The 16,203-nt window shown below is 61.4% G+C and overlaps 1 protein-coding gene across 8 annotated transcripts in view; it reads left to right on the forward strand.

Moving 5' to 3' along the window:
* Positions 1–16,203, forward strand: part of ARHGAP44 (Rho GTPase activating protein 44) — a 37,370-nt gene that overhangs the window by 18,230 nt on the left and 2,937 nt on the right. For all 8 annotated transcript variants that reach the window (XM_063351865.1, XM_063351867.1, XM_063351864.1 and 5 more), the window contains exons 3-20: positions 963–1,067; positions 1,175–1,251; positions 1,793–1,904; positions 2,748–2,824; positions 3,659–3,776; positions 5,305–5,373; positions 5,473–5,554; positions 6,410–6,537; positions 6,682–6,793; positions 8,333–8,414; positions 9,351–9,431; positions 9,517–9,630; positions 9,767–9,858; positions 11,113–11,293; positions 12,025–12,042; positions 12,355–12,576; positions 14,785–14,888; positions 14,999–15,373. In XM_063351865.1, the coding sequence (XP_063207935.1) occupies positions 963–1,067; positions 1,175–1,251; positions 1,793–1,904; positions 2,748–2,824; positions 3,659–3,776; positions 5,305–5,373; positions 5,473–5,554; positions 6,410–6,537; positions 6,682–6,793; positions 8,333–8,414; positions 9,351–9,431; positions 9,517–9,630; positions 9,767–9,858; positions 11,113–11,293; positions 12,025–12,042; positions 12,355–12,576; positions 14,785–14,888; positions 14,999–15,373 (2,149 nt within the window). The remainder of the gene's footprint in view (positions 1–962; positions 1,068–1,174; positions 1,252–1,792; positions 1,905–2,747; positions 2,825–3,658; positions 3,777–5,304; positions 5,374–5,472; positions 5,555–6,409; positions 6,538–6,681; positions 6,794–8,332; positions 8,415–9,350; positions 9,432–9,516; positions 9,631–9,766; positions 9,859–11,112; positions 11,294–12,024; positions 12,043–12,354; positions 12,577–14,784; positions 14,889–14,998; positions 15,374–16,203) is intronic.

Consider the following 16,203-nt stretch of genomic DNA (forward strand, 5'->3'; position numbering starts at 1 on the left):
GCAGGGGGGGTGGTGCCTTGTCTGGGTGTCGGGGGAGTCGGCAGGGGTTTGTCTCCGGGGATGGCGGGGAACCCGAACCCTTGGGGGTGTCATATCGAATTGCCTCCGGTTTGGCTCATCCGTACGGGGACGCGCCCATACACGTGCCCTTCTGACCGTCCTACTCCTTCCTTGCAACGTATACACCGACATATATTATTAAAATAATATTTATATATAAAAATTATAGATCTCTGTGATGCCTGGCTGAGGCAGAGCATCCTCTGCCATCCCTACGGTGGCTCCCACGAGGTACCTCCTGCCTCGAGGACTCGCACGCTGGAGCAGCTCCGCTCTTCTCCTCCTTCCCCAGGGCAGGGAGCCGGTCTTTTTTTCCCCCAGATTGTTTCTTTTTTTTTCCAGATTATTTCCCGAGATTTTGAGCTTTAGGGAATATTTCTTTTTTTCCCAGATTGTTTCCCAAGATGTTGAGATTCCCGTGTTTTCCCCGAGCCTCTCAGCTCTGCTTTTCGGCAGATCGTGTTTGCTTACATTCAGTGACTCATCTCGCCGGGGTTTGGGATGAAAATTCTTCATTTAATCAATGCGGAGGCAAATAAGGCCATTTGCAGCCCTGGGTTGGAGCTGCGACCGGTTTGTGGCTGGGGACAGACACCTCCTGCCCTGGCCCTGGGACACAAGGGCTTTGGAGGCTGCTCTGGACGCGGCCCCCAGCCTTGCTCGGGGTGGGGGGGGGGTTGAGATGGGGCAGCATCAGCCTGGTGACACCTTCTCCTGCTGAAAGCATCCCTGCCCTGGGAAGGGGTCGGGCTCCGGGGCTGTTGCATCCGATACAGCAGCAATTAAAATGGCTTTGACCGAAAAGTAAGAAGTCCCTGACGTCCCTGGGCCGGGGAGGGGCGGGGGGGTTGGGTGCGGGACCAGGCGGGATGCCCCGGTGACGGCCACCGCTGCATCGGCAGGTGGAGAAGCGCCTGGAGCTGGTGAAGCAGGTCTCCCACAGCACCCACAAGAAGCTGACGGCATGTCTGCAGGGCCAGCAAGGCGTGGACGCCGACAAGCGCTCGGTGAGGCTGTGGCGGGGCCCTGAGGATGCCGGAGAGCAGGGGGGGGTGGCGGGGGGTGGGGGGCTGCCGGTGCTGGCGGGGTGGGAAACGCAGCCCTCTCTTTGCAGAAGAAGCTGCCGCTGACGACGCTGGCGCAGTGCTTGATGGAGGGATCGGCCGTGCTGGGTGACGACTCCCTGCTGGGGTAAGGGGTGTGTCGTGTCCCCCCCACACACACTCCCCGGCATTGACACTGCCGGGATAATGCCGGGATGCTGCTCCCGGGAATTGCTGCAGTTCCTTATCGGGGATGCTGGATAACGGGGGGGTTGGGGGGGGTTTACGGCGGCGTGGGAGGGGCTGGGATGCTGGGGTGATCTCGGCAGCCCGGGGTTTTCCTTTATTCTTCTCCTCCTTGTGATGAGCTGGGGTCCTTTAGTGATGCAGTATACAATGTGAAATGTATATATATCTATATATATATATAAAAAAATAAAGGAAGTCCATACAATTTCAGACAATAATTGGTACAGTAGTTAGGGAATGTGATTTTCCGGACACCCACGGTCCCCATGCTGCCACCCTCCCTCCAGCCCTCAGCCAAGGGAGGACTGTCCCATGCCGCTGCCGAGACACCCCCCCCCAGGGGTTTTGGGTGCCCGTCTCCCACCCCGGTGGGCGCAGGGTGGCTGCCCGTGACCCCCCCCCGGCCCCCGCAGCGCCCAGCCCTGCCGCTGCCCTTGCAGGAAGATGCTGCGGCTGTGCGGGGAGGCGGAGGACAAGCTGGCTCAGGAGCTCATCCACTTCGAGCTGCAGGTGGAGAGGGACGTCATCGAGCCCCTCTTCGTGCTGGCCGAGGTGAGCGGCTGGTGGGGACGGCCTCGGGGCCGGGGGTCACCGCGCCAGGGACTGGCATCCCGAACGAGCCTGGGGTTCGCTGCTTCGGTGGCATATTATTTAGCTCCTGGCCCCTGTGAAGGACCTTCCCCCCGCGAGCTGTTTGCTAATTGCTTTAATTGGCAGGCGCTATCTGCACGTTCAGCGGGGCTGGCGCTGGGGCAGGTCCCTGCTCTGGCTCTTCTCTGCCTCTCCTGAAGGCAGAGGCACTGACACTCCTATTTCTGACCCACTTTTCCAAGCTCCAAATACATACCGTTGGCGTTTGAGCTATTTTTTTCCCCCCCTTCCTTTTCCCCCCTGCTGCCAACTTTCTTTTTCAATGTTACCCAATAATTTTTTTTTTTTTTACCCCCTTTTACAATCTTGCAAAGTGTCCCGGCCTTGGTTCTGGTTTTATCTTCCCCGGCAGAGCTTTACCACACTGCCGGTGTTACTGGGGTGGGCGAGCAGGGCTGCACCACGGCTTTATTTTGCCAAATCCCTCGGCAAACGCTGCCTGTGCCTGGGAAGCTTTGCGTTGCCATCCCCGAAAGCCCCTCTCCTGCCTTCAGCCGGGAGGCCGGGATCCCCCAGGGATGCTCCTCTCATGGGATGCGGGTTCTGCCCTCGGGGCTGGCGGGGGGTGGCGCGGCCGGGGGAGGGAGACGGAGGAGGGACGAGCTGTGCCATCTCCCTAGTGATGTTTAAATAGGAAGCTGCATCCTTACCCGCCCGGCTTGCACCAGCCCGAAGTCCCAGCGTCGCAGTCCCGACGCCTCTCCGGGGATGTTTATCTCCTCCCGTCCCTGTGTGTTGCTGCAGGTGGAAATCCCGAACATCCAAAAACAGAGGAAGCACTTGGCGAAGCTCGTGCTGGACATGGACTCCTCCAGGACACGGTAGGAAGCGGCTTCGAAGCTGCTTTGTTAAAAAATAAAAATTCCCAAGCGACGGGTGGCACCCGGGAGGACACGTCCCGGAGCCCTGGTGCCGCAGCTCCCTTGGGACAATACGTCTGGGCCGTGTCACCATGTGTCATGAAGTCAAACTCTGCAACGAGCCAAGATTTCTGCCCTTATCTGCAGAATCCATAAATCCCTTTTCCTTGCCTGTCCTCTGCAGAAAAGAGGGTTTTTTTCTGGCGCAAACCTTTATTTTTTTCCTCTTTTCTCTACCTTGGTGAGTTGTTACATGATGGCAAAGAGCCGGGTGCTCCTGCCGCTGTAGAGTGGCGCTGGGGTGGATGTGGGATGTCCTTTGGGATCATCCCGTGTCCCAGACGCTGTGGTAAGACCCAGCCTTGGGTTTTGCCTGGGGCCGTTTGCAACCGTTTAAAAAATAACTGGAGTTGGCCAAACCCCGCGCAACGTCACGGTGTGTCCCGGGGAGAGGTCTGGGAGGTGGCTGTATTCCCAACACCACGTCCAGGCTCTCCCATCTCCTTCCTCTCTCCTCCCACCTGGATGAAGCTCGTTCTCCTGCTGGAAGTAATTGCTTAATTAGAGCCGAGTGTGCACAGCCAGTTACGGGGACTGGGGATGGTTGGGGTTGGGAGTGGACGCTGCATCCCAGCCTGGGTTGGGACCGTCTCCGTGGTGCCCAGCCCTGGGGACCATGGTGGCTTTGGCCGAGGGGGTGCCCTGGGCTGCCCTCCAAGTCCGCTGGGAACCGGCCCCCGCTCCCGTGTGGGTCCCCGTCCCCCTCCCCGGGCCAGCTCTGCCCTCTCTCCGCAGGTGGCAGCAGTCGGTGAAGTCCTCGGGTTTGGCCAGCAACCTGCAGCCCTCGGGTGCCAAAGCCGACGCGCTCAGGGAGGAGATGGAGGAGGCGGCCAACAGAGTGGAGATTTGCAGGGTACCCGGGGCGGGGTGGCTCCTTGCTGGGCTGGGGGGAACTCGGCATCCCGGGTACCGCGGAAAACCTTCAGCCTCTCCTCTTACCCCTTTCTTCACCCTCTTCTTACCCCATTGCCTGGGATAAACCCTCCTGGGCTGGTCCCCGTGCCCAAAGACAGCCTGGTGGCAGTGGGTGATGCTCAGCAGCCAAGCAGGACGTTGCCGGTTCCTCTGTCCCCATCCTCCGTATCCCACCGGAGCTGGGGAGCATCCCCTTCCCAGGGGACCTGTCCCAGCAGGAGCCGGCGAGCTCAGCACCGAGTGCGCCCAGCCCCGGCACAGAGACCTACGGGAAACGCCGGCGTGTGCCGAGGCCACACGTGCCACCCCGGCCACGTCACCCCCCGCCACCCCGCGGGAGCACGACCCACCCAGCTGGTCACGTTGGGTGGGAAAAGCATCCCAGCGAAGGGGGACGCGGGTGCCGGCGCTTTCGGCACGGGCCGAGGGATTCAGCAATAAACCCCACAGGCAATTTTGTGCGGTTTTAAATTCCCCCGGGGCAGAAAACGCAAAGGGCCGGGCAAACCCGGTGCTCCAGGGCTCGGGGGGGGGAGATGGGGCTGGGAGAGGGTCTCAAATCCCGGCTCTTTTCTCCTGGGGCACAACCAGCCTTTCAGATCCGATCCCAAACACGCTCTGTCTTACAGCGTCACAGCCCCACGCAATTCCCAGCAAACCAGCTGGGCCAGGAGCTGCCCCCCCAGCGCCTTCACCGTGCTGGCGGTGGGTGTTGCAACCCGGAGGTTCTCGCAGCGTTTTAAAGCCCCGATGGTTTTCCTCCAGTTGAGTTATCCAAGGGGATCCTCAGAAAGGAGCGACTGGGGAAGGGGCAAAGTCTATTTTGGGAGTGTGCGGGCAGAGGGATGCGTGTCCCGGTGCCGAGGGGCTCGTTCCCATTCGGAGCAAGAAGCAGCCGATGCTCCGGCGGTCTGGTCCGCGCCCCGCAGTTGGGATATCCCTGCAGCGGGGTTGGGATGTCCCCGCAGCGGGGTTGGGATATCCCTGCAGTGGGGTTGGGATGTCCCCGCAGCGGCTGAGCTTTGCTGCGCAGCAATTAGCCCTGCGGCTAGTGAGCCGCTCGCAGTGCGGTGTGGGGCAGGGATGAGGAAATTTGGGGTTTAATTTGGGGCGGATTTGCGCCGTTCAGCCCGCCGGGATGCGCAGCCTTTGGCTGGCAGGTTGTTTCCAAGTAGCTCCTGCTCCCAGCGAGCGCGTTGCAAGGCACGGGCTAATTGTGGGCTCTGGAAGTGGGGGGGGGGTGGCGAGGACGGAGCCGTTTGCACGGCAGCAGAAAGCAAACCCCCGCGGCGCTGCCGTACCGTCAGCAGCCCGAGCGCATCCCGAGCGGGTGTCGCAACGTGCCAGGCTGCACGTTGGCTCCTGGTGTCACCGAGCCAGCCCCTCCCGGTGCTCTCCGAAAGGGCCGTCGTGGTGGCATCAGGGCGGCAGGAGCGGGACGCCAACTAATTCTCTGCTCTCCGCAGGACCAGCTCTCAGCTGACATGTACAATTTTGTGGCCAAAGAAGTAGACTATGCAAACTATTTTCAAACCGTAAGTGCCACCCGTCCCCACGGGCCTCCTCCGCCCCCCGTCCCTGGCCGTGGGGGTGACAGGCGGTGCTGTCTCTCCCCCCCCCCCCCGCCCCCGCAGCTGATCGAGGTGCAGGCAGAGTACCATCGGAAATCCTTAGCGCTTTTGCAGAACGTCCTGCCTCAAATCAAAGCCCAGCAGGGTAAGTGCCCGCGGGGTCCGTCCCTCTCCTGCACGCGATGCCGGGGGCTCCATGTCACGCCGGAGACGTTGGGGGGCTTCGCCGCGGCAATGAGCCGGCTCCGGCGTCACCCCGCGGCATGGCGTGATGCCGGGCTTGCGGCTGAGCATCCTCCTTGTGCTCGCCCCGGCTGCATCCCGCCTGTCCTGGTGCTGGGGGGGGGGGGGCATCCCGTCCCCATCCCACTTGCTGACGGAGTGGGGCAGGATCCGGCCACCTTCACAGAGGAGGGAGGGAAACCTGCCCGAACATCCCTATCGAGCGCAGCGCTGGCGGGGGGAACCCAGCGCCGAGCTGGGGATGGGGGGGTGTCTTGGGGCTTCGCACCCCCAGTAGGAGCTGGGCTGGGAGACGGAGGTCAGGGAAAGCCCCCCGGCATGGTCCCGAGAGCAGCGCCTTCCCCACGGCAGGGCTCGGGGTGCTGCCGGCGCCACAGCGAGCGGGGCAGGGAGTGATTCGTATTTTATTTTTTTCTCTCGATCCCACGAAATATTCCTGCCTCAAACTGTGATGTAAGAAGGGGGAATATATTGCAAAGGTTTGCCCGTGATTGCTCTCCCCGGAAAACGTTATCCAGCCCCTTTGAAATGTCCCGTGTGATGATTGGAAAACCTTTTGTTTGGATTTCATCTTTAAAAAGCAGTTCCCCAGCTGCCCGGGACAGACGTGCAGGGTCCTGTTGTTTTAGCAACACCCAAACGGAATATTTTGCTGCCGAAACGCTGCGATCCAAGGGCCTTTTGGGGAGGGGATGCCGGATCCGCCACCGTCCCGGCCGTGTCCTCCCCCTCCTCTCACCCCCTCTGCCCATCACAGAGGCGTGGATGGAGAAGCCCTCCTTCGGGAAGCCCTTGGAGGAGCACCTGGCCGTCAGCGGGCGGGAGATCGCCTTCCCCGTGGAGGCGTGCGTGACCATGCTGCTGGAGTGCGGCATGCAGGAGGAGGTGGGTCCCGTGTCCTGCCACCCTCGGTTGGGCATGATGGAAGGGGACATGGGTGCCTCCACGGTGGGGACGAGGAACCAGGGGGCTTTGGGGACATCGCCGGCCCCAAAGCTTGTCCCACACTCTCCTGTGTCCTCTGTGAAGGGTCTCTTCCGAGTGGCTCCATCGGCCTCCAAGCTGAAGAAGCTCAAAGCCGCCCTGGACTGCTGCGTGGTGGACGTGCAGGAGTACTCGGCCGACCCACACGCCATCGCAGGTAGAGGCTGCCCCGGGGCGGGGGGTTGGTGGTGTGCGGGATGGCCCATCTGACCCCCAAGTGCCAACCGTGGGCATCCAGAGGGTGGTCATCAGTGGCATAAAGTCTGGTTGGAGGCCAGTAACTAGGGGCGTACTCCAGGGATTGATACTGGGTCCGATCCTGATTAACATCTTCATTAATGACGTGGGTGATGGGGCAGGGCGCACCCTCAGCAAGTTGGCAGGTGACACCACAGCAGGAGGAGGTGGCTGATGCAGCAGAGGGTGGTGCTGCCACCCAGAGGGACCTGGGCAGGCTGGAGAAATGGGCTGAGGGACCTCCTGAAGTTCAGCTGAGAGACCTCCTGAAGTTCAGCGAGGGGAAGGGCCAAGTGCTGCCCCTGGGGACAAGCAGCCCCAGGACATGCTGGGGTCACCCAGCTGGAAAGCAGCTTGGCAGAGATGGCCCTGGAGGTCCTGGTGGACACCAAGCTGACCATGGGCCAGCAACGCGAAGGCGAATGGTGTCGTGGGCTGCACTACGAGGAGTGATGCCAGCAGGTTGAGGAAGGTGATCCTTCCCGTCTGCTCAGCACTGGTGAGGCCACACCTGGAGTGCTGGGCACTACAAGGGAGACATGGACGTACATGGAGAGGGTCCAGTGAAGGACCATGAAGATGATGAAGGGCCTGGAGCATCTCTCCTAGGAGCTGGGACTCTTCAGCCTGGAGCAGAGAAGGCTTAGGGGGATCTCATTGATGGATGTAAATACCTGTGGGGAGGGTGCAAAGAAGACAGAGCTCTTTCCCATGGTGGATAGTGCCAGGACCAGAGGCAGTGGGCACCAGCTGGAACACGGGAGGTTCTCTCTGAACATCAGGAGACACTTAGTCACTATACACGTGACCAAGCACTGGCAGAGGTTGCCCAGGGAGGTGGTGGCGTCTCCATCCATGGAGATACCCAAAAGCCATCAGGACACGGTCATGGGCAACCTGCTCTGGGTGGTCTTGCTGGAGCAGGGGGTTGCACCAAATGACTTCCAGAGGTCCCTTCCCACCTCAACCCTTCTGTGATTTGTCCCAGCGCCTTTGAACAGCAAAGACAGAATATACAGGGGGACAAATTCATGTGCAGAAATACGGCTCTTGGTGGAACTGGAGGCGTTCAGGAGTTGCCATCCACTGAGGAGCACCAACCCCAACCTGCATGTCCCTTCCCCGGCCAAGGGCTTGAGCAACACTTTTGGTCGCAGGCGAGGAAGAAAACATGGATGCAATCGTAACCTGAGGTGGCATCGGTGACACTGATGAGGGTGATGCTGATCAGGAGGGACTCCGCAGGAGCAGTGGGTGTTGGGAAGATTCACGCGTGTTATTATCAAGCTTGCCATCTTCTCTGTACCTCTTCTGTGGCTAAGCCCCTCTCCAAGCACAGATCCAAGTGGTGGGGAGGTTGGGAAGGATGCAAGCCAAAATGCCATGGAGGGAAACCGCTTGGTGCCTGTTGGCCGGTGCCACCCGCAGTGCCGAGCCCCGTGTTCCTTGTGTGCCGCAGGAGCCCTCAAGTCCTACCTGCGAGAGCTGCCGGAGCCCCTCATGACGTTCGAGCTGTACGAGGAGTGGATCCAGGCCTCCAAGTGAGTCTGGGGCCGCTCCCCTGTTCCTCCATGACATGGGTGGTGGCATCTTGGGTCCCCATGCATGGTTTGGGGGCCATGAGTTATTTCTGACGTGGCTCACACCATTTGGGATGTTTCTTTTGGGGTCTGAGAGTCGGGAGGGTTCCTGTGATGCTCCTTGAGCATCATGGGTCCCGGCAGTGAGGGTGGCCCTGATGTCCCGTGCCCCTGATGTCCCCATCGTGGTCCAGGACACCCTGCCCAAGGTGGCTGAGCTCTCCCAACACCTTTCAGCAAGCGCTTGGGTGCCGGGCGCTGGTGCCATTTCTGGACGGGTGTGCAAACCCCGGGGGACAGCTGGCCACGGGAGCTCCCAGCGGCTTTGCTGGGGTGCTCTGCACCGTGGAGCCCCCAAAGCCAGCAGGACGGGGCCAGCTGAGGTGGCACCAGCGTGCCCGCTCCACCACGGGAGGGGGTCGGGGCTGAGGGGCAGGGGGAGCTGGGAGGAGGAGGAGCGTCTCCTTTTAGAGTGGGACCCACCTCACTGGTGCCTGAATAAAGGTCTGACCACATCCCCCCCGGCCCTGGGAGCGCCGGAGCAGGGCAGGGATGCGGCAGCGGTGGCTCGATGGAGGGGACGGTCCCCAAGGGTGGCACATGGAGGAGCAGGCTGTTGTTCTGGGGGGCTGTTTGCAGTAATTTCCCCTTCCAAGGCAAACACATCCCCGAAAGGCAAACCCTGGGAGGGGGCGCTGCACAGAGGCGAGGAGAGGACCAGCATCCAACCTGCAGCCGAAAGGTTTCCTTCTCATTTTGGCCGGGATTTGGGGGTTCATTTACATATATAATGCTGACGGCAGCCCGAGGGTCTGGCAGGGTCCCCGAGGGCAGGGCAGGCAGAAAGCCCCAGGGTGGAGATGGGGGGTGATGAACCTCTCGCCCACCTCCCCGCAGCATCCCGGAGCAGGAGAAGCGGCTGCAGGCTCTCTGGAGCGCCTGCGAGAAGCTGCCCAAAGCCAACTACAACAACATCAGGTGAGCCTGGGGCCAGCGGGAGCCGGGGAGGGGCCGGAGAAGGTGAGATCCTGACGCCGCGACGCGGCTTGGCTCCGCTTTCCAGGTACCTGATTAAATTCCTGGCCAAGCTAACCGAGTACCAGGACACGAATAAAATGACGCCGAGCAACGTGGCCATCGTGCTGGGGCCCAACCTCCTCTGGCCGCAGGCGGACGGGTACGGTATCCCGGTGGAAAGCGAGCGTGCCAGAGGGATACTGGGAAGGGGGTGAAGGCGGGGAGGGGGGGTCTGGGGCCAAAATCCCACTGGGAATAAGGCTGGGGTTGCTGAGCCGCTGCCCGCCGCCTTGCAGGAACATGACGGAGATGATGACGACCGTCTCGCTGCAGATCGTGGGCATCATCGAGCCCCTCATCCAGCACGCCGACTGGTTCTTCCCCGGAGGTAGGCTGTGCCCCGCGGCCATGGTGGGGTGGGATGGGTTTTGTGGGACCCCCCAGCCCTCCCTGGGGAGGGGGCGATGAGCTCCCATTTTTATTTGTGTCGGTTCCTTCTGCTTGCCTTGGCTCGGGGAGGGCTCAGGCAGAGATCTGGCAAGGGGTCGGTACTGGGACCGGAGCTGTTTAACATCTTTGTTGGAGACATGGACAGTGGGATGGAGTGCACCCTCAGCAAGTTTGCCGATGACACCAAGCTGTGTGGCGCGGTCAACACACTGGACGGAAGGGATGCCATCCAGAGGGACCTGGACAGGCTGGAGAGGTGGGCCCATGCGAACCTCATGAAGTTCAACCAGGCCAAGGGCAAGGTCCTGCACCTGGGGCATGGCAATCCCAGGCACAAATAAAGGCTGGGCAGAGAGTGGATGGAGAGCAGCCCTGAGGAGAAGGACTTGGGGGTGCTGGTGGACGAGAAGCTCAACACGAGCAGGCAATGCACGCCGGCAGCCCAGAAGGCCAACCGCATCCTGGGCTGCAGCAAAAGAAGCATGACCAGCAGGGCAAGGGAGGGGATTCTGCCCCTCTGCTCCGCTCTGGTGAGACCCCACCTGGAGCACTGTGTCCAGCTGTGGAGCCCTCAGCACAAGAAGGACATGGACCTGTTGGAGGGGGGCCAGAGGAGGCCACGAAGATGATCTGAGGGCTGGAGTCCCTCTGCTGTGAGGACAGGCTGAGAGAGCTGGGGGGGTTCAGCCTGGTGAAGAGAAGGCTCCAGGGAGACCTTGGAGCCCCTTCCAGTCCCTGAAGGGGCTCCAGGAAAGCTGGGGAGGGACTCTGGATCAGGGAGGGGACCCATAGGACGAGGGGTCAGTTTCAAATGGAAAGAGGGGACATTTCGATGAGATATTGGGAAGAAATTTATCACTGTGAGGGTGGTGAGCCCCTGGCCCAGGTTGCCCAGAGAAGCTGTGGCTGCCCCATCCCTGGAGGGGTTCAAGGCCAGGTTGGACGGGGCTTGGAGCAACCTGGGCTGGTGGGAGGTGTCCCTGCCCAGAGCAGGGGGGTGGAACTAGGCCTTTAAGACCCCTTCTAACCTGAACCATTCTATGCTTCTAAGACTCATCACAGCAGTGAGCTCAGCCCAGCTGCTCTGGGACCCCCCCGAGTGTTCCTGCAGCGCCGATCCCCCCCATCCCACTCCTCACTGAGGAGACAAAACCCAACGTCCCCCTCTGTTCTTTTTCCACCCCTTCCCCAGACATCGAGTTCAACGTGACGGGCAACTACGGCAGCCCCATGCACGTCAACCACAACGCCAACTACAGCTCCATGCCCTCCCCGGACATGGACCACACCGACCGCCGGCAGCACGACCAGGCGCGGCGGCCCCTCAGCGTGGCCACGGACAACATGATGCTGGAGTTTTACAAGAAGGATGGGTAGGGTCTTTGCGGTGCCAGGGTTTGGGGAGAGGGAGGTGGTGGTGTCCCCCTTGAGGGAGAGGTGGCGCTGAGCTGGTTTGGGGGGGGTGGTCCTGGGGTGGGAGGACCCCCTGCTCTCCATGCTGGGCTCTTGGGGATGCTCACGTGAGCCCGGGGCTTGAAGCCTGCCCCCAGTCTGCTGGAGATGGGAGCGGGGTGGCCTGTGGCGTGGCACCGGGGCTGTGCCGTGATGGGGTCAGGTGCCCTGGTGTCCCCAAGGTCTGTGGGCTCTGCTCCTGGGGAAAGCTCCCCCTCCCATCCTATATGTGCCCCCCCCCATGCCACCTCACAGGGAGCACGGCCGGTCAGGTTGGCTCCAGAAAACACCTCCAGGGGTCTCCCCATCTCCAAAAAAATGTCCCCAGGGCTCTCCCCATCTCCAAAACCCATCCCCAGGGCTCTCCCCATCTCCGAAACCCACCCCAAGGGCTCTCCCCGTCTCCAAAAATATGTCCCCAGGGCTCTCCCCATCTTGGAAGAACATCCCCAGGGCTCTTCCCACCTCCAAAACATGTCCCCAGCTCTCCCCATCACCAGTGTTGCCCAGTCCCCACTGTGTCCCTCCTGCCCCCTCTCCCGAAGCCCCATGATGTCGCAGCTCCTTCTCCGAGCAGTGGGCTCCTACCCTGCGCACTGTCGACTTTTAGGGGTTTTTTTATACTAATAATCGTGTGTTTCTGCCCATGCAGCCTTAGGAAAATCCAAAGGTACCGTATCCTCTGCAGCGGTGCTGGGAGGATACTGGGAGGGCGCTGGGAAGGTGCTGGGTGGTTGCTGGGAACGTGTTGGGAGGATGCTGGGAGGATGCTGGTGCCTGGGGAAGAGAGAGGTGGCCGGTGGGTGACACAAGCGTGTCCCCCACTGCCACCCCTGCCCTATTGCCATGGAGGCTCATCCCCAGCAGCTTTCCACTGGAAGAGGCATTTTTAGGGACCGGGCACCCCAAAGGAGCTGGGATACGGTGCCGGCGGTCCCCTCCCGTGGGACAGGTGCTGATATCCTGTCCCTGTGTCCCCCAGCATGGGCGTCAGGGTGATGGACACCTCGTGGGTGGCTCGCCGAGGCACCTCGGGGGTGCGCAAGGCGTCCTCCACCCCGCCGGCCACGCAGCCCCCCGCGCCGCCCGCCGATCTCCCCACCACGCCCCACTCGCCCATTCCCGAGCAATCGCCGGATATTTCAGCTACCCCTTCCCCGCTTCTCACCAGCTTCGGCTTCCCCCCAGGAGCCGAGCGAACAAGGTAAGCCACCGGCATCCCCGTGTCCCCAACCCGGGCATCTTCCCCCTGTGTGAATCCAGCAGCAGAACAACCCCACGGGTGCGACAGAGACAGAGGGACGAGAGGATGCTCAGCATCCCTGGGAGAGGAGCAGCATCCCGAGGATAGCGGGACGAGAGGATGCTCAGCATCCCTGGGAGAGGAGCAGCATCCCGAGGATAGCGGGACGAGAGGATGCTCAGCATCCCTGGGAGAGGAGCAGCATCCCGAGGATAGCGGGACGAGAGGATGCTCAGCATCCCTGGGAGAGGAGCAGCATCCTGAGGATAGCGGGACGAGAGGATGCTCAGCATCCCTGGGAGAGGAGCAGCATCCCGAGGATAGCGGGACGAGAGGATGCTCAGCATCCCTGGGAGAGGAGCAGCATCCTGAGGATAGCGGGACGAGAGGATGCTCAGCATCCCTGGGAGAGGAGCAGCATCCCGAGGATAGCGGGACGAGAGGATGCTCAGCATCCCTGGGAGAGGAGCAGCATCCCGAGGATAGCGGGATGAGAGGATGCTCCGCATCCCTGGGACAGCGGGAGAGGATGCTCAGCATCCCTGGGAGAGGAGCAGCATTCCAGAGACAGCGGGAGGAGAGGATGCTCCGCATCCCTGCAGCCACCGCCATGTCCCCATCCCGCTGGCCCTGCAGGAACCGTGCTGCCTTCGGGGATCTCCTGCCGGTCCTGCGTCCGGCTGGCAGCAAGTGCAGGGAAATTTAGGCTGGAGGTGGAAGGCAAGTGCATGGAAAAGCCTAAAGGAGCCCAGCGTCCCTCGAGCCTAAATTGCACTTTTCTGCCCCAAAATGGGGAGCCGAACTTTGCAGCCGCCCGCGCTCTGCCCCGGTGTGCACCCCGGGGTGGGGGTGTCAGCCCCGGGTGGGTGGTGGTGTGGTGGGGTAGGGCGAGGTGGGGGGTGGTTTGGCACTGCGAGGGCTCCGCCGCTGCTCTCCCCTCTCCCTTCCCCCCCCCCCCGCCCCCCGCCCAACGCTTCTGCTCTTTTATTTATTTTTTTCTTTCATTTTATATTTTTCTTTTTGGCTTTTCTATGGTGGTTCTGGACATTTTGCAGCAGGGGTGACCTGGCGGCTGCCTGGCTGGATGGCGGCTCCAGCCCCCCCCGCCCCCGGGGGGAGCGGGTCCCCCTGTCCCCCGTCTCCTGGCCCCGTCCCCATCCCTGGGCGCAGCCCCTCTGGCCGGGCTGCAGCTGGAGCCTTCCTCCCCCCGCCTCCTCCTCCTTGCTGCTCGCCCCTCACCCTGGCGCCAAGCCTTGCTCTTTTCGCCGCTGCCTCCCCCCGTGGCACTGCCCCCCCTGTGTCCCCCCCGGTGTCCCCCTCCTCCCCGCAGCCCTGTCGCTCCCCCGGGGCAGCCGCCCGCCCGCAGGACCCGGCCCGGCGAGGTAACGGCGACGGGGATGGGGGGGGGACACCCAAACGGGGCGGGGAGGGGGGGTGTCACTGTTGTCCCGCGGGGGGTGTCGTGGGTCCCTCAAGGGGGCTGGGGGCTGAGAAACACCTGCCCAGGCTGGACATAAACCCCCCCGGGACCCCCAGCCCTGCCCGGGGGCTGCCTGCGCCTGCCTGGGTGTGCGGGGGTGGGGGGCAGCGGGAGGAGCGGGGGGGTGCGGGAAGGACCTCACGGCTCTCCCTTCTTCTTCCTTCTCTTTTTTTTTTTTTTTCGGTTTTATTTTCTTTTATACTTAATAATATTTTAAAATTTATTTTATTGTTATTTATTTTTCTTTAATTTTTAATTTTTGTTTCATTTTTAATTTTCTTTTTTGGTTTTAAAAAATGCTTTCCATTCTCATTTTATATTAATATAATTTTATTTTTTATTTACTTTCGAATTTAATTTTAATTTTTATTTAATTTCTATTTCAATTTTCCGTTCCTCTTTACTATTTCATTCTGTTCTGTTCGGGGGGGCTTTTGATTTTGTTTTTGCAAATGACTTTTATTTTCATTCTTTGCATTTTTAATTTTTATTTTACTTTTTTTTTTTTTTAATTTTAACTTTATTTCCTTTTTCATTTATTTTTTTTTTTCTTCCGGATTCCTTTGTTGGTTTTTTTTCCCCTCCCCTCTCATTTTCTTCTTCTTTCTTTTCTTTTTTATTTCGTTTCTTCTCCTATCTATCTCTCCCCTCCCACCTCCCCCCCCCCCCGCCCCCGCTCCCCTCCCCAGCACTTTAAAACCCAAGGAGCCCCCCCCGGGGGCCGGGCAGCACCGCGGCAGCCCCGGGCCGCCCCCCGCGCCGGCCGAGCAGAGCCCGCACGCCCTGCGCAAAGGTAGGAGCGGGGCCGGGGATGGGGGGGGGGGGGGGGGGTGTCCCCTCTCTGTGTGACACCCCCCCCCCCAGCACCCTGACCCCCCCCTTCCCCTTGTCTCTGTCCCGCAGTGGCCAAGAAGCTGGCGCCCATCCCGCCGCGGGGGGCCGCGGGGGAGCAAGGGGGGGGGCAGCCCTCCCCCGCCAGCCTCTCCCCCACCCCCCCCAGCACCCCCTCTCCCTACGGCCCCCCCCCCGCCCCCCCGGGGCCCTGCCTGTCCCCCAGACAGCCTTCTCCCCCGCCGCCGCCTCCTCCTCCTCCTCCTCCTCCTCCTCCTCCGCCCCCCCCGCTCCTGGCCGCCCCCAAATCCCGGCCCACCCCTAAGCCGCGGCCTCGTCCCACGCTGCCTCCCCCGCCCCAGCCCCCCCCGGCCACCCCCGGGCCCCCCCCGCCCCCGGAGCTGCCCCGCATGGACGCTACGGGCCCCGGGGACGGCGCGCTGACAGGTAACCCCGGCGGTGGGGGCTCGGCGGGGGACAGTGACACAACGGGGGGGTGGGGGGGTGGGAGGGACAGGTGGTTGTGGCCCAGGGTTCGGTGCTGGTGGCCCTGGGAAGGTGGCAACATCCCTGGGAAGTGTCACTGGGAAGGTGGCAGCATCCTCAGGAAGCAGCTGGTGCCCCCAGGAAGGTGGCAATGTCCCTGGGAAGGTGGCAGTGTCCCTGGAAAGTGATGATGTACTTGGGAAGGTGGCAACATCCCTGGGAAGATAGTGATGTCCCCAGGAAGGTGACAATGTCCCTGGCAATGTGGAACTGTCCCTAGGAAGGTGGCAATGTCCCTGGGAAGCTGATGGTGTCCCCAGGAAGGTGGTGATGTACTCAAGAAGGTGGCAATGTCCCCGGGAAGGTGGCAGCATCACAGGGAAGGTGGTGGTGTCCCCAGGAAGGTGACAAAGTCCCCAGAAAGTTAGAAGTGTCACTGGGAAGGTGGCGGCATCCTCAGGAAGGTGGTGATGTCCCTGGAAATGTGGCAACGTACTCAAGAAGGTGGCAACATTACATGGAAGGTGGTGATGTACCCAGGAAGGTGGCAGAGTCCCCAGGAAGGTGACAATGTCCTCAGAAAAGTGTAACTGTCCCTGCGAAGGTCCCATCACGAGGAGGGTGGTGATGTCCCTGGGATGGTGTCAGTGTCCCCAGGAAGGTGGCAGTGTTTCTGGCAAGGCAGAACTGTCCCCAGGAAGGTGGCATCATCCCTGGGAAGCACCACAAGCCTGTGCCACTGTTCCTGCTGTCCTGACCTCCCTGTCCCTGGGTCTTGTTGGTGTCCCCCC

This window comes from Chroicocephalus ridibundus, chromosome 14 (genome assembly GCF_963924245.1).
Source record: "Chroicocephalus ridibundus chromosome 14, bChrRid1.1, whole genome shotgun sequence".
In the NCBI taxonomy this organism is placed as follows: Eukaryota; Metazoa; Chordata; class Aves; order Charadriiformes; family Laridae; genus Chroicocephalus; species Chroicocephalus ridibundus.